The 16465-nt window shown below is 39.2% G+C and overlaps 1 protein-coding gene across 1 annotated transcript in view; it reads left to right on the top strand.

Annotated features, from left to right (window-relative positions):
* Positions 1–15713, top strand: part of Gat (GABA transporter) — a 56663-nt gene extending 40950 nt beyond the window's left edge. The window contains exons 5-14 of the mRNA XM_072301969.1: positions 3213–3345; positions 4408–4542; positions 5681–5784; positions 6671–6773; positions 7211–7232; positions 8065–8177; positions 11202–11333; positions 12052–12255; positions 14343–14510; positions 14751–15713. Of these exons, the coding sequence (XP_072158070.1) occupies positions 3213–3345; positions 4408–4542; positions 5681–5784; positions 6671–6773; positions 7211–7232; positions 8065–8177; positions 11202–11333; positions 12052–12255; positions 14343–14510; positions 14751–14855 (1219 nt within the window). The 3' untranslated portion in view covers positions 14856–15713. The remainder of the gene's footprint in view (positions 1–3212; positions 3346–4407; positions 4543–5680; positions 5785–6670; positions 6774–7210; positions 7233–8064; positions 8178–11201; positions 11334–12051; positions 12256–14342; positions 14511–14750) is intronic.
* Positions 15714–16465: the final 752 nt, after the last annotated feature.

The following is a 16465-nucleotide window of genomic DNA, read 5'->3' as shown; positions in this document are numbered from 1 at the left end:
ATCCCTAATGTGAGTGATGCCGGCTTGGCAGCATAGAGCGGTACATTGCGAGTTCACGCCTCGCGCCATGGAGCCTTCAATTTTGCAGATGCAACATGGACAGCCATCAAGCACGAATAGTTGTATCTCTGCGCCGCGCAGTCATCAACGCGCTTCATTCCCTTCGTTCTATTTTCATGTTGTATTGGTTTCATTTGTCTCATTTGTAGCTATGCTTCAAGGGCTACGTGAGAGACACAGCCGAAGATAGGAAAGACGCAATCCGACCTCGTTATTTTTAAATTTTTCTTTTACTTAGCGTCTGCTTCAGTCAAAAGATGCATACCTCGAATTGCGATGGTGTCAATCTCCATTCATGTTTTATTGTTTCTAAACTTTAACTAACCAACGGTTTCTGTGATTTTCATTCACTCCTTAAAAATTCACGCACGATTGTGGGGGATCATTTTGATTAGTTAGATTCGAAGAAAATAAAACATAATCGTAAGTACTTAAACGTTGCGAAGAAGATACGACTTCTTAGCATTGATAATCGAAATGAACATTTAATTGAAATATCGAACCAAGAAAAAATTATCTTCTCAATTACGTTCTCAATGCGACAGTTTGTGGTTCTAAGATTTCAGTAATTATAATTGATACCGTGCAGGGTCATAATGGATCCTTTCCATGGATAATCGTGCTCTCTTCCTTTGAAATAGTTTTAAGCCCTAAAATAGTTAATAAATATACTGGTGATTTTAGAATTTTTATATTGTAAAATGACCCTTTGCATGGCGAATATCTGATTTTTTCTCTTTTTTTAAAAAAAAATAACTTTATTCCCTTATCTACGATACGATTCAATCACTAAGTAAAACGGATTAGGCTCTCAAAACGATTGGCTTCCTTACAAAACCTGACGTTACATCGTGCGGCACCTCCGGGAAAAAATATCCTGCGTTCCTTGCAAGTATCTTCAGCAGCCCCTCTTTAACTCAATGCGGCGCTAGCACAAGATAAATTGAGATATAAATCATCCTTTTGGATTCTCTCTGTTTCCGCTCAGTGAAAGAGTGCTCTGGCAGATGAGCTAAGAGCGCGGATAAGAGATCCTTCCGAACCTTCCACTCTCGGTCCAAAGTCTGCGTCTTTCACATCGAGATCCGTTTAAGAATATCTTGTTCAAAAGAAAAGTTCTTTGAACGTTTGATCGAATTAGCACCGAGCAGTCAATCTAAATCGATATCGCACCGAAGGCCGGTTCAATTATCCTTTGTCAGGGTTTAACCTCCCATTGAGATTTAACAGGCCCTTCGGCTGCATGTTGAATTTAACGAGAGATTTTTAGACCTGAAATTCGCTCTAGGTGCCAGAGCCAAAAAGCTCTGTGAGAAAGGGAGATTTATGGAGATTCTTGACCCAGGATCGCGAAAAGGAAAATTTTAACGAATTCGAGTAAAATCTAAAAGAATAGCTACAGGAACAGGTAATTGCAAGGGATTACAACGATTTGCTACCACAGAAAATTTAGAGTACAAAAAAGAAATATTTCGGATTCAAGAAACACGCAAATTACTGATTTTCCGCAGATTTCTCAAAATCATAGATAATACTTTTTTCTCCATATTTCTTACTTTTTGCTCTGACAAATCATTTCATTCCCTCGAATCTCTCCATTTCCGAAGTTAATCTGATAAAACTAACTCAGGATTGGTGAAAATTGTCTTTTTTATGGTGCTATGTGAAGGATTTCCTTCAACATCCCTCATCACAATGTAAGCCTCACGAAGCTTCCTTGTAGGATGAGCTGTTCGGGGATCGACTATAAAATAAGCCCCTAAAAGCTTATTTTGTCACTTTGGCATCTCTGGAAAAGCTTCGAATATTGAAAGCGTGGTGTTCCCTCCGAATCAGTTTTACACCTTGAGAACTTTTTTATACCCGGTGATTTATGAGGTTCTCGCGAAGAATGGGGGAAGGGAAGAGATGAGGAAAGGCTTTGCTTGCTTCCTTTTATACTTGAGCGATCCAACCTACGATCGGATTTCCGCTCATTTTCTCATGATCTGAGCTCGATGGGCACTTTCTACTCAAAATCATAATTTTTCTTTCATATTCTATATTTTATTTTTATATTTATCTCTTCAGATAGGCTGAATAGGCCTTATTCAATAAAAACTTTGCCGAGGGATAGGAAGAGCGAAGCGAAAGTAGGAAGAGAAAAATGAAAAGTATTACAACATATATTTGATCTTGTCTGTCTCAAAGCCTTAAGGCTCTATTCATTCTCTCTTCCTTAAACAGCTTTTCTCCTAAGGAGGCCCCATATGGTTTCCGTTGTGACTAAGAAAACTTTAAGGAAGCCTTAAATGAAACATCATGAAAAGGACTATTTTCACGAACTTATAAGTAAACTTCACCAATAAAGCTTTGGCAAGAGATCCTTACAACCTACAAGAGTATACGGTGCCATTATACTGCAAAAAATACAACATGAGAAAGGAAAATGTTGTTAGTTCGGCAAATTATCAAGCGGGCCTGTGCTTACCTTAAAGTTTTTGGGATCGTAGAATTTGCTCTTTTGAATTCTTTATTTTTATAGGGGCATATCACCGTAATCCTTTTTAAGGATCTGTTCCTGAAGCTATACTTGAATTTTACCTGGAAGGTCTTCTTATTTACGGTACTACATTTAAAACCTATTTGAAGCTCTCCTAGTCAAAATATAAACCATTTTGTGCTTTCTGAGGAGAGACACTGATTAAGGAACGACTTTAAATACGCCCCTGACCCTTAATACACAGAAATACAAAAAATACGAAAATACAATGAAATCCACCCGGTTGCATTGGTCAGATTGGTCGCATGGAGTCTCTGAAATATGATCTTTGAGCACAATTTGTTAAAATATGTGATTCACAATTTGTTGAAATATGATCTTTGCAGCACAATTGTCGACCTCCTGTAGTGTGGTGGTTGTAGAGCTAGCTCTATGTTCGAGGTCCCGGGTTCGATTCCCGGCCAGGCGACCCGAGTTTGATGGTCTCAAACAATGGTTGCCTGGGACTGGTTGTTCAGTAGGGACGGAGGGAGGCCGGGACTAAAAAGCGCGGGATTAGCCCTTGCGGGCTACTTGAAGTGGTAAAAAAAAAAAAAAAAAGATTAATTTAGTTTGGTCGATTATTGGTTTTGGCCTTGTGGATAAATGACTGCGATTGGTTGGGTTTCAGACGACGAGCGCTTCAAATCACCACAGGTGTTCAACAGGTGGGTGAGATACGGTGGGAGCTGGCCGGCACGCTGTTCTTCGTTTGGCTCTTGTGCTACTTCTGCATCTGGAAGGGCGTCAAATGGACCGGCAAAGTAAGTAAATCTCATTCATAACGTTGTCTCTGCAATGCAATCATCTGATGACGAAGCTAAGTTTCTTTGAATGAAAAAAAGGTCTTTACGTCACAAAAATCGAGTTTAAGCCGAATAAAAGCTGTCGGAAAAAAACACAATTTTTGAAAATTGTAAACACTAGACCCCCTGGCTGCTACGCTACGCGGCCCAACCCCCGGGGTGCTGCGCGCCCTTAAATGCCGCCTCGCGACCAGCGAAGTCGTCGAAAGCGCCCGTTGGCGGTTAATGAGCAAATAAGTTCAATTGAATAACAAAACGACGTTCACTGAAAAAAAATTCTCGGCGTTTTTATCAAGGTCCGTTGGTACCTTTACCATCTCACTTTTTTTACCAATTATTGGTAATTTCACCAAGACAGACGGGTAAGCTTACCTAAACACCGGTATTTTTACTGTTTTTTCCAGGCAAGAATACCACTTTTATCGGTAATCAATTCCCGGTAACTTTGCCATTTTATCTCGGTAATTCTACCACAGTCGATAAAAAATATTGCCGTTTTTACCAAGGTCCAGTAAAATTACCAAGAAAGTTAAATAATTTTACCGAGATTTCTCGGTAAAATCACCAATTCCATAAATGGTAATTTTACCAAGAAAAAACTAGGATCAAATAGAACCCTAAATTCTTGGTAATTTTACCCTTTTCTTAGTAAATACACCGAGATTTTTTTTTCAGTGTTTCAAAGAAAAATTTCCCGCTTAACAATATTCGGAATGACTTTCTCCTCACTCTGAATTTTGATTCCTTTTTTGAAAGTCGACCTAGATAGAGTCACATATAGCTGTTCATGACTAAACAAAGGCCTCTGGAGGTAAAGACTCACTCTATTAAAACTCTGACCTTCGAACTCCTCATCCTCACTCTTGATCATCGACCGTCTTACTATACCCTTCCTTACCCCGTCCATCGAGCGTCTTAAAAATGATTTTGTAAGAATAGAGAGGATGTTTTACGACCATTTTTTTTCGGTTAAGGTTAAAAAGCCTCATTGGCACCTGGATAATCTTGCTTTTTTGTTAGGTGGTTTACTTCACGGCACTTTTCCCGTACTTCCTGCTGACTGTACTGCTCATCCGTGGAATCACGCTGCCTGGCGCTATCGATGGCATAAAGTACTATGTAAAACCTAACCTCTCCAAGCTCGGCGAGTCAGAGGTAAGCATCATGAATACAACGCGTGTCACTCGTTTATTCAAGGGTACTTGGAACCCAATGGCGCGTCGTGTTTTGCAATGAATCTATTGATTTGCAATTTAAATCTCTGAAAAAGGGTCGATTATCACATATTTGTAACGCTTACCTTAACAATTGATTCTTTATGATAGCCCCAAATAGAGATTTTATCGATGGCTGATAATAATTCATGCCTCACCGCCGATTGAATCACCATCGGAGTGCCTGTGTCTGGTCGTAATGGGTCAAAATGTTTTTTTTTTTAAAAACACAATGTCAAAAATCCACAAATGTCATTAAATGTCTCGATATAAGTGTGTTCATTCTATCAAAATTTCAAAGCACCAAGTAGGCCCAATGGGAGTCACGTGATCGAGAGCAAAAATGATCAAGCATCCTTCTTATTTTCTTGGTAAAGTATCCAAAACTCATAACACTTGTGAGAAATGCCACTGCTGATCGATGATTCAGAAAAGGGCCATCTCCAAAGTTTTGACCAATTGAGTTTTTTTTTTTTTTTTTTGTATGTTGTTTTTGTTTTAGGCTTTATATCCGGGGAAACTGCGGCCTTGGAAGGGATCTGAAATTGGAAAGAAATTTAGGTTTTAATTAAAGCTGGGATGGAAGGGTAAGGGTAGACCAATTGAGTTTTCTACGGGCGTGTGCACTCCTGAGGTATAAGCGAATCGGGCCCTGAATGCTTACAGCTGGTTTTGCTGTGGAACCGGATTTTATTAGGGGGTCCTTTGGACACTGTTAAACTAAAAGTATTTTTAAAATAGAGTTTTCTTTACTTGTTCGCAGGCCCCTAGGTTCCTTGGTTTGTCTATCATTCTTAGTAAGTCAGGAAACTGTTCAGAAGCTTCAGCAATTAAAAAAACCAATAGTATGGTCGTTCTTTGTAATTTGACATATGAAATACGCTGTCACGATAGGCAATAATGACAATTAATTGCACATGATATGTGATCTACTGTCACCGATATGAAATTTTCCAGGAGGGAATTCTTACCAATAGTGAGGGACCCTTATTTTTACGCAAACATTTCAGGAATAAGAATGAAAACCTGTTAACTGCTTATCTTTATCACTGCTGTGCTACAGATCCATTTTCTTTCAGGTATGGATCGATGCTGTCACGCAGATATTCTTCTCTTATGGTCTCGGTTTGGGAACTCTAGTCGCTCTAGGAAGTTACAACAAATTTAATAACGACGTCTACAAGTGAGTATATTTGAATGTCAGCTCAAAAACACTATGAAGGAAGTTTTAGAGGTGCTCTTAAACAATCGAATGCTTCGCTCGATTTACTAGTGGCCATAAATAATTAATATAATGAAAGCTGTCCTATTATTAAGATGAATCAACCTAACTAAATTGGACGTAGCCTATTCTTTTTATGGTTTCTTTTCCAAAAAGATAACCAAGAAACACTGAATTTTGAAATTTTGCGAGAATACTCTTCATTTCCTTAGCAAATTCACGAAAAGCCTAAAGGCGTCATTAAGTAGTTTATTTCTGTATCGAAAATAAATAAATCAATAAAAAATTAGAGAAAATTATAGGGAACGTGAAAATAAATCCAGTTAGGTTAATTCCGGTCAAATCCGTCCAATTTATTTAAACAATTTGATGACGAACACAACTTTTTTCACAGTTTTTAGAAAATGCAACAATGTCGAAGCCTCAACAAGAAGAATTCTGACAGACTATATTTCCCTGCTTTGGAATTTCGTATCGAGTACTTATACAGTAGGATGAACAATTGAACACAAAAAACAACTGAAGTTGATATTTTTTCGGCCTTTTGATATTTAATCTTGAGAAACTTTCTACAATAATAGTAATGTATTACAGGGCCAGTTTTCTTCACAGACCTTCACAACCCCATAAAAGACTCTTAATGAATCACTAAATCTTGTATTTTTTTTTTTTTTTTTTTTTTTTTTTTTTTTTTTTTTTTTTTTTTTGGATATTCTGGCAGTTCAAGGTGAGTAGATAATCTAGTAATTTACTGCGTATTTTTTGATAACCGGTCCATTTCCGGAATATTCATAATAATTCCGTTCACTCTTTGACTGTTTTTTAACTACCTGCCATTTTTTTCTAGGGATGCACTGATCGTTTGTTGCGTTAATTCGGGGACGAGTATGTTCGCCGGTTTTGTCATCTTCTCTGTCATTGGTTTCATGGCTCACGAGCAACATAAACCAGTGGTGAAGTCGCTGCTTCAGGTAAATCTTGCAGCGCGGTGGGGACGTTTCAACATTTCTGCTCCTATTTCATATGTTTCTGCAGAACATTAATTGATACTATTTGATTGATATATGTAATGGGAAATTCAAAGATCACTAATTCGAAGCAATCAGTGAAAAATTAAGTAGACTTTCACTTTCAATGAATTCAGCGCATCCTGCGCATCAGCAGTTAAGGTGCATGGCAAATCGTTCAAGTGTAACGGGTGGAATATCGAAGACCTTACGGGCTCAACGGGTGGCCTTTAAAGTGATTTCTTAGTCAAAAAAAAACCTCAAGAAATGTCTTTTTAAGTGAAATTTTTAAATTATAAACTCAATAGAGCAAGCTCAGTAAGTACTTCAATCGTAACCAGTTGTTTTTCAGTATCAACAAATTTTGTTAGGTGGAAAAGGTACGTGAAATTGCTTTCACGGGTGGGACGCCAAATAATGGTGAATAAGAACGGGCTATCAACACAAGCATAATTCGAAAACTGACAATTGGACTGCAATTTTCAGTAAGGATCTACAATTCACGGAAAGAAATAGGGTAGTCGATACAATCAGCGGCTAGTTAAAAAATGCGCCAGCTACCGTGCGGTAGTTACGATAACTACTGCAGTGGAGGTAACACCTAACCCGGTAGTTACATCAACAATCATGGATGTTGATGTAACTACCGGGTTAGTTGTGACCTCTACTGTGGTAGTTATCGTTACTACCGCACGGTAGCTGGCGCATTTTTAAACACCCGCTGGTTGTGTCGACTACCCTATTTTTTTCCGTGTTTCTCGCTCATACATTAAAACACCTTTCTGCACAGGAACACTAAGGACACCATATCGACGGTGAAACTACCAAACCACGTATCTCGGTTTGCGACGTCGCAGACTTCCTGTCATACTTTATTTTTTAAATGAAAAACTACTTAACATCCAGTCTTGAAAATTTCTGTGATTTTTCCTCTTTGTGCGGAGAAAATTCCGTGAAAATTTCAAGGAATGATATTGATTTGGTCTACTTCAAAAAAATAAAATAAGAGCGTAGATTTTTAAACACCGCAAACGAGATACGTGGTTTGGTAGTTTCACCGTCGATATGCTGTTTCTGGAATGAGCCAGAACTTGAGGTTTCTAACTGCAAAATTTAGTCTAATCATTCCTTTAACATGTGCCCATTAAACGTTGTTAGAAGGGTTATATGTACTTAAAGACGATAATATTCACACCGTTGATTTTATGTTAAAATAAACGTTTCTGCAATTCAGGTCCTGGTTTAGCTTTCTTGGCGTATCCCTCAGCGGTTTTGCAACTTCCTTGGTCTTCTCTATGGTCATGCCTCTTCTTCGTCATGCTTTTATTCATCGGTCTCGACAGTCAGGTAATTTTTCCATTCTTACTTCCAGCGGCGAAGCCAAACATTTTCACGGGGAGAAGAGCGCAAAGGTAAAACTAATCAGAAAACGGCTAATACATGACAAGGCATAGAAATTCACTCTTACAACACCTGACAGTGTTGATGCTGAAGCTTATGCTTTCATACAACTATTCGTGCCCTGAGGCCACCTGTGTTGCCTAACGCATCAAATGAAGGCGTTATGATTTTCGATTGGTGCATTGATACAACTATTCCTGCTCTAGGGCTACCCGTGTTTCCTACCACATTAAATGAAGGCGTTATGGTTTCCCATCGATGCTTTTCATCAACTCGCGTGGATTTTTCGCAAGGCAATACATTGTCTGAAGGGATGTAAGAGCAGAAAGTGAGAGCAGGAATGTAACAACCAGAGATAATGTATTTTAGAGACCTCACACTAATAATACAAGCAATGTAATTGGGTGAGGTGACAGTTAACCTCGGAAGTCAATGCTATTTTTCGCCCAAAGATGATTAAAGATCAAATTGTTGAGCAAAAAATTCGCCTAATGACTGATGATTGTCGGTATAAGCATTTTGCCGGGCGAATTTTTGCAAATTAGGATAGGTTTGCTTAACAAATCGTTCGCTCTTTGGTCATCACTCATCTTTAGGCAAATTTGAGCTTCAATTTTACAATACATTGAAGATATCAGCGCGAGGTCTCGAAAATGAACTGTCTTAAGTAAAAACTTCTGTTTTTTTTCCTGGCGCAAAATGTATGCAACGCGCGTATAAGAATCGCCCTAGACCCATTGGCGTTCTTTCTTCAAACATACAGGGTTATTCAAAAGTTACGCACCACTGGCCATAACTTTAGTTCTAATCATGATATCGATTTGCGGTTTGTGGCGTCCTTCCTCATATCGAGGGGGAAACTTTTTGGGGTACTTTTCAGTTCTTCACCCCCACAGGGGGAGGGGGGGCGGGGGGCAACTCAAAAATTTCAAATGGCAACCCCCATCATGTGATACATCGTTAGAAAGAGCATGAAAAAAGAAAATTTTTGGCGCAAACCGGAAGTCGATCTGACCCCCCTGTCAAAAGTTAGGGGGGTCCAAAGGTTATTTAGGGGGTCCGTACCTTCATTTTTTAGAGTAGCTTCGGCGGCTCTTGGACATACCGTTCCTCTTTTCAAAGAGTCCTCGAATACTCCAAGTCTCATACCGAAGTCTTCATATTGCCCCCGGGCCACCACAGCCCCCCCGTAGGGGGGGATGGGCCTGTTACAATGAAACATTGCATTAAAATGCGAAAAGTCACAGAATAGCTTCAAACTTAGCATCAAATCCGAGTGGAACTTCTTGCCAATGTTAACGCAAACGCAGCCTGCGACTTTAAAGTGAGTTTTCAAAACTCTTAGCCCCCTGCCCCCCTCATTTTTGGTTGCAGAGCGGGTAAAAACCGGGAAATTCACTACAAGTAATGCCCGAAACTAATGTCCAACTTGAGGAGGACCCTTGAAACGTTGCGATCAGTCGGAGCATTGAAATACAGGGACTTCCACCCCCTGAAAGTACGGAAACATCCAAAACATCCCCGCTGCCCCCCTCATTTTTCGTTGCGGAGCGGGTAAAAACCGGGAAAATCGCCAGAAATGATGCCCGAAACCACTGTAGAACTTGACGAGAACCCTTGAAACGTTGCGCTCAGTCGGAGAACTGCTACACAGGAACTGCCGCCCACTTTAAGGACGGAAACAACCATAAAACCCCCGCTGCCCCCCTCTTTTTTCGTTGCAGAGCTGGTAAGAACCGGGGCATCATTTCTGGCGATTTTCCCGGTTTTTACCCGCTCCGCAACGAAAAATGAGGGGGGCAGCGGGGATGTTTTGGATGTTTCCGTACTTTCAGGGGGTGGCAGTCCCTGTATTTCAATGCTCCGACTGATCGCACCGTTTCAAGGGTCCTCCTCAAGTTGGACATTAGTTTCGGGCATTACTTGTAGTGAATTTCCCGGTTTTTACCCGCTCTGCAACCAAAAATGAGGGGGGCAGGGGGCTAAGAGTTTTGAAAACTCACTTTAAAGTCGCAGGCTGCGTTTGCGTTAACATTGGCAAGAAGTTCCACTCGGATTTGATGCTAAGTTTGAAGCTATTCTGTGACTTTTCGCATTTTAATGGAATGTTTCATTGTAACAGGCCCATCCCCCCCTACGGGGGGGGCTGTGGTGGCCCGGGGGCAATATGAAGACTTCGGTATGAGACTTGGAGTATTCGAGGACTCTTTGAAAAGAGGAACGGTATGTCCAAGAGCCGCCGAAGCTACTCTAAAAAATGAAGGTACGGACCCCCTAAATAACCTTTGGACCCTCCTAACTTTTGACAGGGGGGTCAGGTCGACTTCCGGTTTGCGCCAAAAATTTTCTTTTTTCATGCTCTTTCTAACGATGTATCACATGATGGGGGTTGCCATTTGAAATTTTTGAGTTGCCCCCCGCCCCCCCTCCCCTGTGGGGGTGAAGAACTGAAAAGTACCCCAAAAAGTTTCCCCCTCGATATGAGGAAGGACGCCACAAACCGCAAATCGATATCATAATTAGAACTAAAGTTATGGCCAGTGGTGCGTAACTTTTGAATAACCCTGTATAACTTTATTTTAGAAAAAGAAAAAACTCAATGACTCATTTTGCAGTATACCTTCACAGCAACGTGGCACAATCGTTCTTAAAGTATACATGTAATTACTTTTCGTTGGCTCTTTTATTATAGACAATACTCTTAGAAAAAAAATCAAGAAAATTATAAACGATGTTCTGTTTGTTTTATGCTTGTATATACTTGCACAGTTTGCATGATTCTGAAAGGCCCCTTTGCGGTTAGCAATCATCATGAAATGATACCTTGGTATTTCGATTTTAAAATCGTTTGATAATTTTATTCTATTCAGCAATTTTGGCTGAATAGATTAATATATTATGCATCCTTGGTGTTATTATTGTTGGCTAACTTTAAATATTAATTATTTCTTGTTTTTCTTTGGTGTCTAGTTTTGCACAATGGAAGGATTTATCACAGCGATGGTGGATGAGTACCCACGACTTTTGCGTAGGCGGAAAGAAGTGTTCATTGCTATCGTTTGCATTCTTTCGTATTTGGCAGGCTTCTCCTGCATATCTCAGGTAAGCTATTGAATCAAAACTCACGCGGTTATTGTAAGCTATTTTTAAAGTACAGGTCAATGCAGAGGCAGTAGAGGTCAGAGGTTCTTTGAAAAACGCTCGCTAGCAAAGTTATCTAGTAAACATTCATCATTCGTCCAATGTCTTTTATGTTATAATCGGAGCAATCGCGTTTTCTTGCAATCATTTTGCACACATTACTTTGGCCTTATCAAAAAAAAGAAGAAGGAAAAAAAACGAGGGAACGAACCATTACAGATCCGGTCAGAAAAGATATCCTGAGAACAATCGACGGCAATTCGTCTAAATTAAAAAATTAGAATTTGTTCACTAAGTTTAGCTGCTAATGACATGAAGTTCATAACGACGGTGAAACTACCAAACCACGTATCTCGGTTTGCGACGTCGCAGACTTCCTGTCATACTTTATTTTTTAAATGAAAAACTACTTAACGTCCAGTCTTGAAAATTTCTGTGATTTTTCCTCTTCGTGCGGAGAAAATTCTGTGAAAATTTCAAGGAACGATATTGATTTGGTCTACTTCAAAAAAATAAAATGCGAGCGTAGATTTTTAAACACCGCAAACGAGATACGTGGTTTGGTAGTTTCACCGTCGATAAGCTCTTAATTTTTAGTTTGGCATGAAAATTACATCCTTTGAGACTGTGGCTCTGAATACATCAGGTATACATATCATGTCGATTTTCTGGTCGGCAGGGAGGAATGTACGTGTTTCAACTGCTGGACTCCTACGCGGTGAGTGGATTTTGTCTGCTGTTCTTGATATTCTTCGAATGCGTCTCCATCTCTTGGGCCTTTGGGGTGAACCGTTTCTACGATGGAATTAAGGAGATGATTGGATACTACCCCTGCTGGTTTTGGAAATACTGCTGGCTGTTTTCCTGCCCTATCATCTGCATTGTGAGTAGTTCCATCTCTGATGTAATTGTCAATTCTATTCCCGGACAGAATCACGTATTTAGAAAATGCCGGTGGTATCGAGCCCCCCCCCTCACTTAAAGTTCTCCCCGGAGAGAAATGTTTGTAATTGTTACATTATTGTGAATTTTTAACCCCCCCCCCATTAATAAGTGGCTACGCTCATGGTCATGGAAGTGACTCCGGAATTAATTTTTCCCCTCATTTTTATAACCTTCAGCACTGATAGCATCAAATTTATTAGAACACGTCGTATCTTATACACTAATCATTACAGGCTTTTTAGAGGGTCATTTCCAGGATTCCAAGGATTCCCAGTTTTATACCATTCGACGTGAAAGAGGAAAGAGAATCATAACCACTGGACGGGTTAAAAATTGTTGCAAAGAATAATCCTTCCCCCAAAAAACTAATTATCACGCAGATTGACGGATCAAAAACGTCAAAGAAATATATCAAATGAAAGCTGAAACCATAACGATCAAGACAAATGCAGCACTTTCCCTCGAAATATCTGCCGATTAAATGTGTAATATTGTGAAATAAAAAGCGCTAATACTTTTGGATCATTTTCAATACAGCGTGTGCGCAGTACGTATACCGTAAGGCAGATAAGTGTTTCAATGAATGAGCCAGAAAAAGCAATTCTTTATAAATAAAGTAAATATAAAAATAAAAATAATTTGCCTAAAACATGACGACTGAAGAGTTAGTTTGGTTCTAGAAACAAAACGGAGTTGAAATGAAAGGAAGCAATGAGGTACTTTCACGCAGTTGAACTGTTCGAGTTTCATACTGTTTCAAATTGAAACGGTAAGTTTTCTCCGAGGTAGCATTCGTCTTTAACATCTATGATCATGTCATTCGCGGATCCAGCAAGCTCTCAACACTGTTTTCTCGCCATTTAAACTTATAGTAAAAAATCGATTTTTAGAGGGCCAGGATGCATCAACAGCAGGGCCGGATTTACCTACTTGCCGCCCATGGGCCGCCTGTATTTTTCATCCCCTTCTCATTTGTTTTGAAACATCAATAGATCGTATTCGACAGTGGTTCGATGTATCGTTTGGTTCAAAACAATAGCCTCAAACAAATATTTTAGGATTTAATTTAGAAAATGCTGAGAATGAAAAAATTCCTGACAATTTCACTTCTCATTGCCATTTGGTACTCGAGAGAATAAAAATTCGATCACATAAGACCCGTTACTTCAGATTTCTAAATTGACTTTTGAGGCTGTGGTTACATATTGAACCAATCGATATCACTATAATCTCACCTGAGTGATCCGTCGAATACGATCTATAAAAACCATCAAGTGAACGTATGCTGGTGGGGGAAGGGTGTATGAGATGCGTTTACTCGTGTTGAGCACAATTTTTGTGAAAGCCCTGTCAACACTAACAAAAGTTCAGTTCCGTAAACCCATCCCTGTTTGGACAAGGCCTTCTACTTATAAAAAACGAACGATAAATTTATGAAAGAACAAACATAAATGTGGTTAAAAATTTTAACTTCCACCGCCGCGCCGATCGCACTGTATTGGCGCAATGCGTGAAGTATTCATGCAGTCATGTAGGCGCTATGCGTTTCAAGCCGACTGCGACTACTGCTGACCGCAGTGTGTTTGACGCAATGTGTGAAGTATTCATGCAGTCTTGTAAGCGCTATGCGTTTTATGCCGACCGCCGCGCCGCTCCGTTCCAAGGTCAAATTGCGTGTTTGGTTTCTCTCTTACTTCGACTAATTAAAGGTGTTGTCTCTTGTATCACCGAAAGGCGACAAAATTAGAAATTACTATACTTTTACTCTCAGAAAATGAGATATTTTGTCGCCTTTTCTCGTTTATAATTTATTTTCTGAATCAGATTTTTTTTCTTTTTGATACCTACATTCAAAACAATTGCAAAATTTGTCGCCCCCTACATTGTGCCGCCATGGGCCGCGGCCCATGTGGCCATCCCCTTAATCCGGCCCTGATCAACATGAAGAGATTCTTTACCATAGGTTTAAATGGAGAGAAAACAGTATTGCCAATCGCTTACATTTACCTCTCCTTGTGTTTGCAGAGCGTTTTCTTCTTCAACCTGATTCAATGGACGCCGATCAAATACCTGAACTACGAGTACCCATGGTGGAGCCATGTTTTTGGCTGGTTTACCGCTTTGTCCTCGATGCTTTGCATACCGGGTTACATGATCTACGCTTGGATGACAACACCTGGAGATTTTGACGAGGTACAGTATTGCTGTTTGTAAAAGTTAGGTGAAAAATTACACAAGGACCCCATAAGGACCCCCGATCAAAATTTGGATTAAAATTGGAGCTACTTAGTAATTAATACTAAACTATTATGATTTTCCTATTATTCTTCTCCCTCTGACCAAGGCACGAACCTTGTTTAGGACATCTCTGTAGATATTCTAACATAATTTTTTTCCTCATCTTAACGTACCGTAATGCATTTCTATTTACAGAAATTTAGGAAGCTTGTTCGGATAGAGGACGATGTGGCAACCTTGAGACTCAAAATGGGCCATAAAGCTGAGCCAAAAGAGGACGGAAAGTCTGACATGATCTGATCTTCTTAGACGGCGAAATCGTCTATCTCCAGTCATTTTCGTTATTTTTTAGTTAATTTATTTTTTACCATCCCTCCTCATCCATCGCTTCTCCGTAGGACAATCAATAATGTTGTTACACCCAAGTGTAAAGTTTTGTTGTAGGGTTCAATTTTTATTTGTTTAAGTTTTCCGTCTTAGGTAATTTGTTTATTTTTAGGTTCCTCACCATAAATCTTCATTTTGGTCCTAAGCTCATTCCGTATTTCTTTGTAAATGTTCTCTCCGCGTAAAATCAATTGCTCACAAATTGTTTACTTGCAATGGTAGATACCTACAAAAATTATGAATTTATTTGGTAGAGGACATCACTACCAGAATACTCATTGCGGTTGTAAGACAATTTACGACGTCATCAGAAAAGCAGGTTACACACTTCCTAGCTTCAAATCCTCACAAAAATACACTTCCCTTCCAAGATTCCTTGCATTCTTGTGTTGTTCCCAGGTAAAAAATTTTTGAAATAATTTTGTTCCAAGGGTTTTTTTTAATTATCATTATTCTCTCTTTTTTGTTAGTAGAAGAAAATTCGTAATGAAACTTTACTTTCAAATATTCAATGACAGTCTTCCTCAATTAAAATAATAATACAAAATATTAAAACTCTTATTTTACTTGTCTGTTAGATATTCTAAAGTTCTTGTTACTTAATTAGAGTAATCGAAAGTGTAAATTCGCAGAAAACATAAACAGCCCAATATGCCGCGCAAGTTAATTACTCGTAAAAATCACAAGCAACTTGTAAGAGAGAGGTGCTGCAGGGGCTCTCACTACTCATTTCGGCTCTTTTTTGACATAGAAGCGTAACTGCGTTTCGAGCTTAGCCTTACTGACCATCAGTGGCGTGGCGTGCTTTGCGATATATCGATCGATACGCCCCTCAAACCTATGAAAAAAGATCGATTATTAGGGTGCTCGCAGCAAACACCTTAGTAATCGATTCTTTACCATAGCTTCGAATGTCGATCTATCGATAATCGATCATTCACGCCACGCCACTGCTGACCATATAACTCCATGCTTCTCCAGGGCTCACGAGAAAATAGAAATACGCCCTTACGTCAAAGGAATGACGATAATTCAGTTAGTAAAATAATCAGCATGTGTCAGGTCCGTGATTTCTTGGATGCGATCAGTAAATTTCAAATAGATGTGTAAAATGTTGGGTTTTTAGAACCCAGAAGCAATTCTGGGTTTTAAGGGAAACTTAAGGGAAAATATTTGCCCCTTCATATGAGAGAGACCGCTGGGACTTAACACCTTTTAATGGCGAGAAAGAAATTAAGATGGTTTATTGGAAGCAATTTATGAACTCTGTGATGTATCGGAACTGCTATTGCATTACTTCGATCCATATTTGACAGTTACTTTCAAGTAGTTTGTCACTATCAAATTGACTTCGGAAAGCGGAATATTTTCTGCTTTATACTAAATTAAACGGCAAGAAAACCAGTATTATTTATTTATATGTGAATTAAATGTATAGTCAAAACTTTAAAACGATTTCTGTGTGATTATTAATGTTATTAGATTGAAAACAAATAGTTTATATATTATAGCTGAATCCAACG

This window comes from Bemisia tabaci, chromosome 1, assembly GCF_918797505.1.
Source record: "Bemisia tabaci chromosome 1, PGI_BMITA_v3".
Classification (NCBI taxonomy): domain Eukaryota; kingdom Metazoa; phylum Arthropoda; class Insecta; order Hemiptera; family Aleyrodidae; genus Bemisia; species Bemisia tabaci.
This window is presented reverse-complemented; position numbering and strand designations above follow the sequence as displayed.